This window comes from Aquarana catesbeiana, linkage group LG05, assembly GCF_042186555.1.
Source record: "Aquarana catesbeiana isolate 2022-GZ linkage group LG05, ASM4218655v1, whole genome shotgun sequence".
In the NCBI taxonomy this organism is placed as follows: domain Eukaryota; kingdom Metazoa; phylum Chordata; class Amphibia; order Anura; family Ranidae; genus Aquarana; species Aquarana catesbeiana.
The window spans coordinates 609,184,338-609,200,585 of NC_133328.1; the positions used below are offsets into that span (position 1 = coordinate 609,184,338).

The window sequence follows — 16,248 nt, forward strand, 5'->3', positions numbered from 1 at the left end:
AGTGGATGGTTGGAGACCGGAAAATAGAGCCTGGTTATATGAATCTCCATTTCTGCTCAGGCACACAGATGGTCAGTCTGGCTGGTCACTGGATCTAAATCCAGTGGAACATCAAGGGGAATTTGGAGAACAGGAGATTCACAGCAGGAGTGTAAGACCCCTTTAACAGCTTTTCAGGTGGCCCCGATCAGACCATCCATAGCTCTCTATAGAGTGGTGGGTGCCAGCGCATCCGATCCGGTCTGCCAAAAACAGATGGATGGGGAACTTTTCCCCATCTGTCCAGCAGATCGAATTGGATGGTAGTCAGAAATGGACAAGCAGTTTGTTTCCATCCGACCTCTGCCTCGTCTGCAAAAGGCCTAAATCTGACAAACATGCTAAAATGGAAAATTGCTTGGCGTAATCATATCAACACGGGACAAAATCTCAAAGAAATGTTTGTGGAATCCATGTCACAAATAAAAAAAAAAAATGCTTTTTCATTCAAGAATATGTAAACCCAACATTTCATATTCCTGATATGTACCATGTACTTGTATGAAACAGCTGCCCATTTATTTAAATGATCTTTTTTTGGGATAAGACTAAAGATTTCCCCACATTTATGATAAAATCTCTTCTTCTAGGACTACCCTTTCTTCAGAAATTGCACTTCTCTCTGCAACCCCTGGCTATATTTCAGCTGTTAGATTATTTCTTTTCTTGCAGCCGGAGAACTTATCCCTAGATACTGATATTCCATTAAAGTGCTACTAAACCCAGGAGCCTGCATTTACTATATCTGGTCTCCCACAGTACAGAGAACTGCGATTATTTTAGTAAATTATAAACGGCTAAATACTTTTTCTCATCAGCAGTATATAGCAGTCTTGTGACAATCAGTGTCGGCTTGTAGGAGGAGTTTTCATTCTGTTCTGACTGTCCTATGAGGCTGCAGGACCCCTGACCCTCTGTCTGGGCACTGCTGATTGGCCCTGTGCTACACACCAAACTGAGCATGTGCAGCATGTCCCCTAGCTTTGGTCTTATCAGGAGATGGATTGGGGTCAGTGAAAGAAGGGGAGGATCAGAGAAGAAAGGACCAAAAAGCCTTATTACACAATGCACAGGATTAACCCCTTAGGTTCCACAGTGAGTATAACAAGCATGCTTTACTGCATATACAGACTGATTGTACTGTTGTGGGTTTAGTAACACTTTAAAGTGGTTGTAAAAGCAGAAGGTTTTTTTTTTTTTTTTATCTTAATGCATTCTATGCACAAAGATAAAGTCTTCTGTGTGCAGCTCACCACACTTACCTGAGGTCCCTCTCTGTCCAGCGCTGGCCACGAGTGTCTCAGCCGCCCGAGATCGTCCTTCCAGATTGGCTGAGACACAGCAGCAGCGCCGTTGGCTCCAGCTTCTATTAAAGTCAGCTTCCCAATCAGGGGAGAAAGGGGGCAGGGGCACAGGGAGCTGTGACTCGGGTCAGGTGCCCCCCATAGCTTGCTGTGGGGGCACTCAACAGGAGGGAGGGGCCAGGATAACAGAAGAGGGACCTGAGAAGAGGAGGATCTGGGCTGCTTTGTGCAAATCCACTGCAACAGAGCAGGTAAGTATAACAGGTTTGTTATTTTTATAGGGAAAAAAAAACAAGACTTCACAATCACTTTAAAGCTCAATTCCAGGTATGCATTTTATACAATAGTTACACTGATCCTGCTTGGACCAATGAAAGCATGCATATGCCATATGTGTGGGATCCCTGTCATAGTTGCTACTACAGTGATTGCTGTTGCCTTCGAATCTTGTGCTACTCACAGAACATCTTGCATTCTTCATAGTAAATGCAAGACATTCTCTGATTGGACAAGGTGGAACATGACAACATCATGATCTACATCTTGTCCAGAGAATGCCTTACGTTGAGAAAAATGCAAGGCGTTCAGGGAATGACACCCGTGCCGAATGAGGACCCCCCCCCCCCCCCCCGTTCACTCTGGAGTAGTGAAACAGCGGTGTAGCCTTTGATGGTGTCCGAGAGGCTTGAAAGGTCAGCACACTGGCGTTCTCTGCAGCAAACCCGGAAAGCGAAACCGGAAGTGCATGCCAGCGTGGAACGCAAACAACGAGGACCGGAAGTGCCGTGTGTGCTGACCTTTCAAGCCTCCCGGACACCACCAGAGGCTACACCGCTGTTCCATCCCCTAGCAGTTCACCATCCACAGCACCGTGACCCAGCCGGTTTTCGATCATACAGACAGCATCTCGGACCACTGAGTGACTCCGCCCCCCCGGACCCTTCATTTTATGTGCCTGATATTACTTCCCTGTTGTGAGTAGCCATTTGGTTTGTTTATTCTTATTAAATGGATACCAAAATACTGTACTGAGTCTGGCGCACCTTGTTCTTGTTTTATTTACTCTTAATACATGCCTAGCTCTCAGAATTTTTTTTTTTAACGTAAAAGAATGATGTTTATATTTGCCAATGAATCTTCCTGGTGAATGCACTTAAATAAATATAGTGAATGAGATTCTCTGCTTTACACATTCACTCCCTATAAATCAGAAATATTCTTAGGTCATTTTGTGTGTACCTCATGTGTCACACCTACCTACAGGTTTTCAGTACCTAAATTCAGCAAACTGCTATTTTGCAGTAAGAGGTTTATGTTTTTGTTGCGTCTTCCCGTCAGCACCCAAAACGTTTTTTTTTTTCATGCATCTGTAATATCGATCTTGCAGGTTTTCATCAAAGCTCAATACTCAGTAAATGGAATGACATTTCCTTAGGATTCAAGTTGTTTAATGGATATTGGTGATTAAAGTGGAGTTGAAACATAAATTACATGCTGCAAAAATACAGCAATTTAGATGTTTAGAGCTGACAAACGTTTATCACATCCCTTGTGTCAGGCAGATACGACATCCAGCGGGCTTCTTTAAAAAGGTTTCAGGCGAGGTCGGGTCACATACTCCCACCAAAACGGAGGAAGATCGCCCTCCTTACGGGCTGGCGGCAGAGCTTCAGTGCGTGGTCCTTCTGCTGGGGTCTCCTCCAACAGCTGCTGAACCTGAGGGAAGACATAGCAATATATTCTGATCAATAACACATGGCTTAAATAAACGGGCATCTTTTTTGCAGAGGAAAAAAAAAAAAAAGTGCATTTTTTTTTAAATTGGGAGCCTGGAAAGCATTGCACCCACGATCAGCAGATCATTGGTGCTATGCAGTGCTCTTGCTGGCAGAGAGCAGGGGGAGAAGATCCCCCGTCACCTGTGACATTGGGGAGCCGAGGAGGTGCGGGGGCCAGAGGATTTGTACGGCCCCTTTCACACAGGATTTTTCAATCAGGTCCACCTGTCAGTTTTTCAGGCTGACCTGATCGGATACTCTATTCACTCCTATGGAGCGGCGGATGTCAGCGGTGACATGTCCGCTGACACCTGCTGCTATGCCATCCAATCCTGTCCGTGAAATTCAGACGGATATAAACCCTATTTTTCATCCGTCTGGAGGATCTGGTAAAAAGGTTTGTTTTCATCCGATCTCCCCATAGAGAGCAGGCCTGTCTCTGCACAGTGAGGCGACGGACTGCTCAGATCAACGGATCGATCCCTCGCTGAGCAAAGTGGAGTCCACCGGGTAAACCACCTGTGTAAAAGTACCCGAACGTGTTACACCCTGAATATGGGTATAACATGTCACAAAAAGGTGACCTTATGCTTTAAAGTACATCTAAAAGGTTTCTGAGTGGCAGTCCAAATTGGTGCATACTAGTACATTATGAGGTAAACCTGCGGGGGGGGGCGCAATTCTTTTATTTTCAGATCGAGACTTTACTACTACTATTTTTAAAAAAAGAACTCATGAACACGGTAGAAAGGAAAAAAAAAAAAAAAAAAAGCAAATTTTACAGGCATTTGAAATTTTGTTCTTCAGCCTGTAAAAGCACCTATAAATTAGCCATATTATACATACAGTATATTAGCACCTATATACAGTGCCTAGCAAAAGTATTCACCCCCCTTTTTACCTATTTTGTTACATTACAGCCTTTAGTTCAATGTTTTGTTTTTTTTATCTGAATTATATATGTGATGGATCAGAACACAATAGTCTAAGTTGGTGAAGTAAAATTAGAAAAAAAAAATATACATAAAACTATTTTTCAGAAATAAACAACTGATAATTGGCATGTGCGTATGTATTCATCCCCTTTGTTATGAAGCCCATAAAAAGCTCTGGTGCAACCAATTACCTTCAGAAGTCACATAATTAGTGAAATGATGTCCACCTGTGTGCAATCTAAGTGTCACATGATCTGTCATTACATATACACACCTTTTTGAAAGGCCCCAGAGGCTGCAACACCTAAGTAAGAGGCACCACTAACCAAACACTGTTATGAAGACCAAGGAACTCTCCAAACAAGTAAGGGACAATGTTGTTGAGAAGTACAAGTCAGGGTTAGGTTATAAAAAAAAATATCCAAATCTTTGATGATCCCTAGGAGCACAACTGGGAAACTGGTCAGAGTTGAGGGAAAGATGGATGGTGCTAAATTCAGGGATATACTTGAGCAAAACCTGGACCACTCTGTGTGTGATTTGAGGCTAGGACGGAGGTTCACCTTCCAGCAGGACAATGACACCAAACACACTGCTAAAGCAACACTTGAGTGGTTTAAGGGGAAACATGTAAATATGTTGGAATAGCCTAGTCAAAGCCCAGACCTAAATCCAATAGAAAATCTGTGGTCAGACTTAAAGATTGCTGTTCACAAGCACAAACCATCCAACTTGAAGGAGCTGGAGCAGTTTTGCAAGGAGGAATGGGCAAAAATCCCAGTGGTAAGATTTGGCAAGTTCATAGAGAGACTTATCCAAAGCGACTTGGAGCTGTGATAGCCGCAAAAGGTGGCTCTACAAAGTATTGACTTTAGGGGGGTGAATAGTTATGCACATTGACTTTTTCTGTTGTTTTGTCCTATTTATTGTTTGCTTCACAATAAAAAAAAAAAAAAAATCATCAAGTTACGTGCATGTTCTGTAAATTAAATGATGCAAAATTCAAACAATCCATGTTAAGAGGCAACAAAACACGAAAAATGCCAAGGGGGTGAATACTTTTGCAGGGCACTGTATTAGCCATACACACATAGGCGTTTTCAGGCAGGAAAAAAAAAAAAACCAAACCAAACCAAAAAAAAAAAAAACCTTAGTTAGACTTGGAGAGAGCGTAGCTCCACCTCTGAACAGGAAACACCGCGTGACAATGCTCCTTTAAAATCAGCTGCTTCCACCATCACTTGTTACCAAGAATTCCTCCGACATGCTGGAAAATAAACAATTACCAAGGCTAATGATTATAAAAAAAGTTATACATAATAATCTAGGGAGGGAAGTAGGTTGCTGTCCTGAAAGGCTCGTAGAAATACAGTCACTGGTAAGTCTAACTAAGGTTTTCTACCTTCGCCTTTCAGGACAGCACCTTGGAGAAGATAACCAAGAACTTACTTCAGGGTGGGACCACTGCTTGTAAAACCTTCCTGCCAAAGAGCTGGTCTGAGGCTGACAGTAGATCCAACCTGTAGTGCCTTATGAAGTTTGAAAAACTGGATCACGTGGCAGCCTTGCATATCTGTTTTGGTGATGCCCGGCCCTCTCTGCCCACAAAGCCGCCACTGCCATGTAAAATAAGGCAATATACCCTCCAGAGGCTCTAATCCTAAGGACAGGGACGCTTCTTTAATCGCCTGCTTTAACCACCTTCCTAGGGTACTTTTGGAAGCTTTATCCCCTTTGTGACTTCCTTCCGTTAGGACAAAAAGAGAAGAGGTCTTTCTGAGATTCTTTACTTCCAAATACTTTAAGAGGCACCTTCTGACGTTCAGAGTATGGAAGGCTTCTTCTCCCAGTCCAGAGGGCATGGGACAGAAAGTATGATCTCCTGTGTACGGTGAAAAACCAAAGACACCTTAGGGAGGAAGGCTGGATCTGTCCTCAGCACTATCCTGTCCGGGAGACATCTCATAAAGGGCTCCTTGATTGATAATGCCTGTATTTCACTGATTCTACGTGCAGACGTCATTGCAACCAGGAGAATTGTTTTAAGGGTTAGGAATCTTAAAGATGTCTCTTCTAGCGGTTCAAAAGGCGATTTAGTAAGTCCCTGAAGAACCAAAGATAAATCCCACTTGGGAAAACTAATAAGAGGCCTAGGCCTAATTTTTGCCATAGCCTTAAAAAATCTGACTGACTATATCAAGGGTTCTCTTGACAGGGTTTTTTTTCCAAACAAAATGATAATGCAGCTACCTGCGTCTTGAGGAGTACAGGCAGTCCCCGGGTTACAAACACAATAGGGACTGTAGGTTTGTTCTTAAGTGGAATTTGTGTGTAAGTTGGAACAGTGCATTTTTAAGTGTAACTTTAGCCTGTGCAGGGTTGTGGGATGTTCCGGGCACTTCTGGGCATGCAGTAAGGTTACCTGGGGCTCTTCTGGCCATGGAGTACATGTAGTACTGCAGTGTGCGATGTGTCTGGTGCTGCAAGATAGCTGCTCAGGAGGTATCCAGGACCAGCATGAAGCACAAATGGCCGGCATTGAGGTCCGTTTGTAAGTAGGAGTCGTTCGTAACTCGGGGACTGCCTGTACTTGCTGCTAAACCTTTCTCCATTCCTTCCTGGAGAAATTCTAAAACTGAAATAGTGCTAAAGAAATGAAGGTTCTTGCTCGAACACCAGGAATTGTAACACTTCCAGACTTTGAAGAAAATAGCCCTGGTGACCTTCTTCCTACTTGCAAGAAGGGTGTTGATAAGTTTTTCTGACCCCTTTTTCTTAAAATTTCTTTCTCATAAACCGGGCGGTTAGATTGAGGTAAGCTGGATCTGGGTGGAGAATCTGACCCTGACCCAGAAGGTCCTTCCTGATTGGTAATCTCCAGAGAGGTTTTGCTGAGAGATTCAATAGGGTAGAGAACCAGGGTCTCTGGCCAATAGGGAGCAATTAGGATCAGATCTGTGGATTCTGTTCTGAATTTTAACACTCATGGTATTAGCTGAAACGGGGGGGGGGGGGGGGAGCATAAGACAAGGGGAAGTCCCATTTGTGAGATAATGCTTCTATTCCCAGCTCTTGATCCTGTCCCTGGAGAGAGAAGGCTGATGTTTTTGCATTTATTTGGTTTGCAAAGAGGGTCACCTGAGGAAGGCCCCAACTCTCGGTGATCATCTCAAATAACTCTTGGTTTAACGACCATTCCGCCTCCTTACTTCCCTTCTGCTGAGAAGGTCTGCTAGGACGTTTTCCGTGCCCTTTGGACAGCGAGGCCAAATTGTCCTCTGCCCAACTCAGTATATGATGAGCTAGTTCCATCAGGGTCTTGCTCCTTGTGCCCCCCTGCTTTGTTAGGTATAATACTGCCATCATGTTGACCGACAACACCTGGACATGTTGTTCTTTTAGGGTCTGCTGGAAGAATAGGAGGCTTAGATGGATAGCCTTTAACTCCCTCTAATTTGAGGACCTTTTTGCCTCTGGCTTGGACCAAACTCCCTGTGTTGTCTGCTCTTCGAGGCGAGCACCTCACCCCCATGCACTCACATCTGTTGTTACTCTCCGTGTTACTGGAAAAGTCCAGGGGAGTCCTTTTGAGATGTTCTTTTGGTCTATCCACCACCAAAGTGACCTTTTTGCCCTTGTTCATATTTTGAATTTATTTTCCAGAGGATCCTGGTGTGTCCAATTCAGTAGAATGTCTGCCTGCAGACGTCGAACATGTAGCCTGGCCCACTGCACTGAAGGGATTGCTGCGGTTAACAGACCTAAAACTGACATAGTTTCCCTTACTGAAAACCTGCGTGTTGGTTTGAAGTGTTCCTAGAGCCAACTGCATTTTTTTCTACCTTCTCCTGTGGGAGGAAAATTCTTTGCTCTACTGAATCTATTTTGTATCCCAGAAACCTCACTCAATGAGATGGTAACAGATTTGATTTCTGGAGATTCAGAAGCCCCACTAGGCTGTTTAGATGTCCCTGGGTTACTTGCAGATTGACCACTGCCTGGTCTTTTGTTTCTGCGAACAGAAGTAGATTGTCCAAATAGGGTACTATAGAGATCCCCCTCAGTCTCAGGGACTCCAGCGCCTCTGCCATCACTTTCATGAACACCCTGGGAGAGGAGGAAAGGCTGAAGGGCAGCGCCCTGAACTGAAGGTGCTAAACCTCCCCCCCCAAATTGACTGCTAGTTGCTGAAATTTCTGTGATGTAGCTGCAATTGGTATATGGAGATAAGCATCAAACAGGTCGATGGATGCCATGTAACAGTTGGGGGTGAGTAAATTTTTCAGAGAAAATCGTGTCCACGCGGAACCTTTTGTACTTTATAGATTGGTTCAGAATGTTCAGGTTGAGAATCAGATGAAATTTCCCAGAAGGTTTTTTTGACCAAGAAAATGGAGTAAAAACCCATCCCTTCTTGGTAAAACCGACTTGGGGGTGTCTGTGAGAATTCTTGCCGATATCCTTGACTGATTATATTCAGAACAAACTGGCTTTTTGTTGCTTTTTCCCAACCTGGCAGGAAAGCCTGTAACCTCCTGCCTACTGGTAGATGGTCATCATTGTTTTTTTTGAGGTTTGCTTGGGGGGGGGGGGGGGGGGGGGGGGGTGTAAAGAGCACCCCTCCTCTGCCTCTCCCTTTTTTGAGGATTCCAGGGTCTTTTCTGGGTCTGATCTTTTTCTTTATGGGCTTGCTGAAAAAGACAAAAATTGTTCTTTTGCTGCACCACATTCTCTTTATGCAGAAAGGCCTTCTTGTCCGTCGTTCTATCAAGGACGGTTTCTAATTCTGGTCCAAACATCAGATCTCCTGTAAAGGGAATTCCGCACAACTTTACCTTTGAAGCGGAGTCCCCTGACCAGGTCTTAAGCCAAAGAGCCCTCCTAGCTGAATTAACTAGGGCTGAAGACCTGGCTGTCATTCTAATGGATTCCGCCGAGGGGTCTGCCATGTATTTGACTGCTCTTAAAAGGGTAAGGAAGGACTCTAGCAAAACTTTCCTAGAGGTGCCTGCTACCACATGGCCTTTAAGTTGTTCCAACCAGTATTCCATGTTTCTGGCTACTACTGTAGCGGCCATCGCCGGCTTTAGATTAGATAAGGACGAGTCCCAGGCTCTTTAACAGTGCATCTGCCCTTTTGTCCATGGCGTCTTTAAGTACGCCCCTGTCCTCAAATGCTAGATCAGTCCTTCTAGACACTTGGGAGAAGGCGGCATCAATTTTTAGCCTTTTATTCCATACCAACACTTCATCTTCCTCAAAAGGAAACCTTCTTTTGAGGGCTCTGGAAAAAAACTGCCCTTTTTTGGATCCTTCCATTCCTTCTTAATTGTATCGGTCAGGACTTTATGGGGCAGGATAAACTCTATGTTTTGTCTCCTCTAGCCCCTGGTACATTTTGTCATGTAATGGCAGCTGGGTTTTCTCTTGAATTTCTAAAGTGGAATAGACAGCTTTTAGAAAGTCATCCACTTCTTCAAGCGTTAGTTTATATCTAGACGTTCTTGTCTCCTCTTCCCCCTCCATGTTGTTGTGGTGGGGGGGGAATACTCTCTCTTCCTCTGAATCACTAGAATCACTATCAATTAGTCTTTGGTAGGAGGAAGACTGGACTGGGAGCTCTGTTCCTGGCTGGAACTCTGGGCCTGTTTTTCATAAGGGAACGTACCATCCCTAGGGTCTCTGCTAATTCCTTTCTCACTGAGGAAAAGAGCTCCTTACACTCCTGTGTGGACTCTTCTCTTACTAAACCAGCGATGCAAGATCTGCAAAGCGGTTTGGGCCACGAGTCCCTTAATGGGTTTTTGCATGAAGGGCATTTTCTTCCTGCAGTTCTCTGTTTTGGCGGTGGCTTTCTGGAAGACAGAAAACAACTCCCATACCTCTATTAGAGCGAGATACTACTCTTAGTAGAGAGACAAGAAACACAGTGCCCAAAGCATACTCTCCACCGCTCATGGAAAGTATCATCCTAGCAGACAGCTGCAGGCTCTAATCATTATCAAAAAACAATCGCCCAGTGAAGAAAGGAAAGAGGTGCCTCTGCATCTCTCCTACCTGGGCCTGGCCGGGAACGTGGGTGCCTGCATCCGCCATCGCTGCCGATGACTCCGTCTCCTCCATCCCGAGCGCTGAGGCAGCCGCCTGTGTGTCTCCTTAAATGCAGCTCCTCTGGCGTCCATAGCTCAGGAGCAGAAGGAAGTCCAGGCCAGATGACCCGCCCCTTCCTCCTGCGTTTCAGCAGGTGGAACCACGTGCTGCTACGCCCCGCCGGAAGTCTCCGCCCCCCCGGGAATAGCGTCACCCGCCATCCTGGACTCGGCGTCGATGTGCCAAGACCAAGGCTTTAGGGTTCTAGCTTGGGGTGGAGTTGGTTGGGCTGGGTGGGTGTATATATACAACCTGCCCCTTCCCTGCTCCACGGTGTCCGGTATACGTAGCGAGACGCCAGCTGTTCTGTGCACATGCGCACTAGCTTCGGTACGCTGAGGAACAGCGATTTGGCTTGCAACTGTCAGCAGGCTCCATTTGGAGATTTCAGCTGTGGATCTTACAGCGGCCATTGAGGAGAGGTGTGATGAACGGCATGCTTTGTTAACCTCCTAACATGTGAGTGCATGTATGGTGGTTTGCACTTTTTATTAATAAACTGCATTACACTAGGGCGGTCATGCGCTCTCTTCCTTGTATAGTTTCAGTGCACATCCGTTACCCAGTGGAATTGTTGTAGAGCAGCAGAGCCCAGTGTCATGCACAGCTTCAGAGAACGTTCTTGACAAGGTTCCAGTTGCCTTAATGCAGCCGAGCCGGAGAGACTTTTTCCTCTCTTCGTTTTTTTTTTTGGGTTGAACATTGAGCATGAGGGTGGAGGAAGACCTGTGCTAGGGGTTTTGTTATTCATTCCAAAAGGGCAGGATAAATTAATACTGTATATACTCGAGTATAAGTCGTTCCGAGTATAAGTCGAGGCCCTAATTTACTACAAAAAAAAAAAAAATTGGAAAAACTTATTGACCCGAGTATAAGACGAGGGTGAGAAATGCACAGCTACTGTAAGTGGAAAAGAGGGTCAACAATGCCCATTTGTAGCCTCACTGTGCCCATTTGCAGCCATAGGTCCCCTGAACTTCAAACTCGGTAGTTAAGGGTTCCTAGATGCCCCCTAGCTGCAGCCAAAATGTGGGGTCTCTAAACCCAAAGGGTCCTGAAATGACATTGCTGCAGATGGACACAGTTGACCGAATTTGGGGCCCCGTATCTTGGGGCCACTTAGTGCTAGGAACCCCAAATTTGGTGTGCAAACCCAGTGGAACTAGCACCATAAAATTTCCAAAGCTGGGGTTTCTAGCACCAAGTGGCCCCGAGATACAGGGCCCCAAAAATCAGTTCAGAAAATGTCAAGCACTTTTCTGCAGCAGAGAATGACATTTTGCTGAACCGGTATTGGGGCCCCGTATCTCAGGGCCACTTGGTGCTAGGAACCCCAGCTTTGGATATGTTATGGTACCAGTTCCACTGGGTTTGCACACCAAATTTGGGGTTCCTAGCACCAAGTGGCCCTGAGATATGGGGCCCCAAAGTCGGTTCAGAAAATGTCAAGCACTTTTCTTCAGCAGAGAATGACATTTTCCAAACCGATTTTGGGGCCCCGTATCTCAGGGCTACTTAGTGCTAGGGACTTCATCTTTGGATATGTTGTGGAACCAGTTCCACTGGGTTTACACACGAAATTTGGGGTTCCTAGCACCAAGTGGCCCTGAGATACGGTGCCCCAAAGTCGGTTCGGAAAATGAAATTTTTTGCTGCAGAAAAGTGCTTGACTCAAGTATAAGTCGAGGGGGGCCCTTTCAGCACAAAAAAATGTGCTGAAAAATTTGACTTATACTCGAGTATATACGGTATTATGGCCAATGGATCCATAAACACTTAAATGCCTGAACGCCTGTCCAAAAACATGGCTTTAGCTGCGTTTTCTTAAGCAGCTTTTTCCTGCCAGGAGTAAAAGGCATTTTTGGAGGAGCTGAGCAAACGCTCAGTGTGCATGAGGCTTAAATGGTAGGCAATAAGGCTTTGAAAAAAAACAAGGCTGAGCTTTCAAGCACACTTCCAGAAAGCTTAAAGCGGAGTTCCACCCATTTTTTTTACTTTGTCTGTATGAGCTAAGGACATGCAGCACTTTTCACAATGGGAATTTTTTTTTTTTTTTTGCTCGTAAATACCTTATTTTAGTCTTTCCCCATTACTTCCTCCTTTCCAATCGCCTAGGCGATTACGTCACTAGGCGATTCGCAAGGGTTCCTGGGATAGCAGCCTCATGTATCCCAGGAGTCCTTGCAAATCGCCTACTGCCGAAATCTTGTGATATTTGGAAGTAGGAAATGACGAACGGGAGTTAGCCCAGCTGAGTGCTCGCTGGGAGTTGTAGGCAATGGGGAGGGAAAAAAATATCCTGCAGAAAACTGGAGCGGCGAACCTAATGAACCGCGCTCTCTTCTCTGCTGATAGGAGAATGGGAGGAGGAGGGAGGCGATCGGGGTTAACATTCTTACAGCCCGCGGTACACAGTACACTCAGCGTCAGCTGGAGAGACTTCCTCTCTTTTGATTGACAGTTTGCTTTAGCAATGGGGCGGGAACTTGCACTGACGCTGACGTTGCTATAGCAACCTATCAGGAAGAATAGGTGTGGGATTTAGAGGTGCATGCTAGGTAATCAGCTAAACAGAAATCCAGGAAGTTAACACAGGAGGGCTTCAGATGCCCAAAGCTAAAATGGAACCTGCCTGCTTCCGAGATCAGTGAGTAATTAACTTTTTTTAAAGAAAGTTAAATTGCAAAAAATATGACATATTAGAAATGTTCATCTACATGTTATGACAATTCCAGAGCTGTCCTTAAAAAAAAAAAAAAAAAAATGTTTGGGGGACTGGAACTCTGCTTTAAAGCGGAGTTCCACCCAACTTTACAAGGTGGTCTTAAAGTGGTGTTCCGCCCAAAGAAGAAAAATTAAAAACCAGCAGCTACACATACTGTAGCTGCTGGCTTTTAATAATAGGACACTTACCAGTCCTGGAGTCCAGCGATGTCGGCAACGCAGCTGATGTTTCCATCAGCTGTCGGGTGCTGCCACCACTGCTGGGTAAGGGAACCCAGCAGTGTAGCCTTATGGCTTCACGCTGTGAACCCTACTGTGCATGCACGAGGCCCCGTTCCTCTCTCCTACTGGCCTGGCGACAGGGAGAGGAGGAGGGAGCCCTGCGGTGATGTCACGGGCCGCAGCCCGGACTCCCGGAATTGGGAACAGGATACCTGTCAAAGATAGGTATCCTGCCCCCCCGAAAGGTGCTAATTGTGGCACCGGAGGCGGAGAGGAGATAAATGAGCGGAAGTTTCACTTTTGGGTGGAACTCCGCTTTCAACTAAAGGCCACCCCTCGTTTTTGGATATCTATACATTTTTTTTTCTTTCCTACCTTTTTAGAAGTACAAAGTGTACTTCCGTCCTAGCCATGCCGCGGCGAAGTAATTCATGTCCTTTTCTGTGGCAAGCCCTCCTCTTTCTCCCCTGCTGCCTTCAGGGACGTGTGTGTGTGTGTGTGTCCAGAAGGTGACAGGGGCCATTCACAAAGCGTCGCACAAATCGCGCAGTAAGAAACTGGCTGTGAAGCCTGAATGCTCCACTGCCAGTTTCCCTTAGTTGTAATGGCAGCGCCTGCACCCAAGCCGGTGGATGAATCGGCCTCGGGGACCGACATTGCGGGCTCCCTGGACAGGTAAGCTGCTGACTTAAAAACAAAATAAAAAAAATTTAAAAAAAAGTCCTCTTTAAAAAAGTTCCTCTTTTAAGCGGAACTTCTGTCAATTTTTCAACTTTCTATTAAATCTTCTGCCCTTGTTGTTTTAACTTTGGATAGTAAAACATTTTTTTCTGCCAGTAAATACCTTATACAGCCCACTTCCTGTTTCTTGTCTGGTCATTAGCCTAGGCTTATGACATCATGCACAGCTTTCTCTCTCACTCTCGTGAGAGTTTGCCAGAAAGGGAGGGGGGGGGGGGGGGTGAGTCATAAGAGGGCCAATGAGAGTTGCAGAGCTGGAGGTATGCCTCTATGTGTCTGTGTAAATGCAGGAAGTGAACAGGCAGCAGCGTCAGCTGCCCACAGTTAAAATGATTGCCGTTAGACACACCGGAGGGAGATTTCTGCAGCATATTTGGCAAGTACAGAATCACAGTATATATAAAATAATATGCAAGCTTCAGAATGGCAAAGATGTTTTTATTACAAATTATGTGAGCAGACTGCAGTCTCTCTCCAAGTGGTGAGTACTGAGAGCCAGCTGGCAGCGTGTTTCCCCTTTGGTGACCAGGCGTTGTCGATGTCTAGAGGCCCAGGCCAAAATTTAGCCAAGCTAACAGACCGACTGGAGACTGCACTGTCCACTAACTCTTTCCTGTTAAGACTGAAGTCCAGGGAAGCAGCACAGGGAGCAAGAGCCAGCAGAATTTAAGGTTGAAAACAGCAAGGAATTTGAACAAATAGTGTACTGGGGAGTGTTTATGTTATCGTGCGCAATGTGATAAGCTAAAGAAACTGAAGGTTTAATGCCACCTAACTTTATGAGCTGGAGCCTGCCAACTGCTTCTTTCAAAGTGTCTCTGTCAGAGGCACAACGCCAGTACAGCATCCGGCACCCGCTTGTTTGTAATCATTATGTGATCACTATGATCTTCTAGTGATCACATGACTAGGAACTATGGGGTTGATTTACTAAAAGTGGAGAGTGGAAAATCAGGTGCAGCTCTGCCAATCAGCTTCCAGATTGTATAGTCCAAGCTTAATTGAACAAACTGAAGTTAGAAACTGACTGGCTACTATGCACAGCTGCACCATTAACCCCATAGTGTTTGGTTTCACTGTATCTGCTTTAGGCCGGGTTCACATATGGAGGAATTAGATGACATGCGATTGTGACCAGCTCTTAATGGAGCCGGTTCCCACATGTTCGAGGCGGCCGCGGTCCGCATTCCAAAAGGGTCCCGTGCGTGTTTGGATCCGGCGCAGGTGCGAATTCAGGCAAAAAAGTTCAAACCTGATTCGCACCTGAAACGGTGAACAGAAACGCACCGGACCACATGCTGGGAACCGTGGCCGGACATATGTGAACCCGAATCTGCCTTTACCAAATATGTGCTAAAAAATAACTTGTGTGTTTTGGACACCAACTAGTGATTACTTTCGCTGGGTTGGGGCTCTCAGGGACACTCAGACACTGACCTCACGGTCCCAACTCTCCTCCCGAAGTTTCTTCCATTCCTCCCTCTTTGCAAAATAATCCGGGTACTCGGCCTTCTCCGATGGGTGCCAGTAGTCCAGGGCCCACTCTGGAACCTGCACAAAACAAGTTGGATTAAATTGAAATACTATATTGTATATGGTCACAAAAAAGGACATATGTTGACAACATTAAAAAAAAAAAAAAAAACGAGAGAGAGAGAGATGCATCGAAATTTTGGCAGCCGAAACATTGGCCAAAATTGTGTTTTCAGCATTTTGCAGAAAGAGAAAAAAGGTGCTGATTATTTGCCGACAATAAATTCATGTTAATTAAAAAGTTGAATATACAGTGCTTTGAAAAAGTATTCATACCCCTTGAAATTTTCCACATTTTTGTCATGTTACAACTAAAAACGTAAATGTATTTTATTGGGATTTTATGTGATAGACCAACACAAAATGGCACATAATTGTGAAGTGGAAGGAAAATGATTTTCAAATTTTTTTACAAATATCTGAAAAGTCTGGGGGCATTTGTATTCAGCCCCCTTTACTCTGATACCCCTAACCAAAATCTAGTGGAACCAATTACCTTCAGAAGTCACCCAATTAGTAAATAGAGTTCACCTGTGTGTAATTTAATCTCAGTATAAATACCACTGTTCTGTGAAGCCATTGGAGGTTTGTTAGAAAACATTAGTGAACAAACAGCATCATGAAGGCCAAGGAACACACCAGACAGGTCAGGGATAAAGTTGTTGAGAAGTTTAAAGCAGGGTTAGGTTATTAAAAAACTATCCCAACCTTTGAACATCTCTCACAGAGCACTGTTCAATCCATCATCCGAAAATGGAAAGAGTATGGCACAACTGCAAACCTACCAAGACATGGCCGTCCACCTAAACTGACAGGCCGGGC

The 16,248-nt window shown here is 45.1% G+C and overlaps 1 protein-coding gene across 1 annotated transcript; it reads right to left on the minus strand.

The window, feature by feature from the left end:
- Positions 1 to 2,769: 2,769 nt before the first annotated feature.
- NDUFB9 (NADH:ubiquinone oxidoreductase subunit B9) lies at positions 2,770 to 15,444 on the minus strand (the record flags this gene model as incomplete). Its single annotated transcript, XM_073632231.1, is given in 2 exon segments — positions 2,770 to 3,059; positions 15,331 to 15,444. Coding segments are annotated over 2 exon segments (246 nt in total), but the record flags the coding sequence as incomplete, so codon positions are not given.
- Between the last annotated feature and the right edge of the window lie 804 nt (positions 15,445 to 16,248).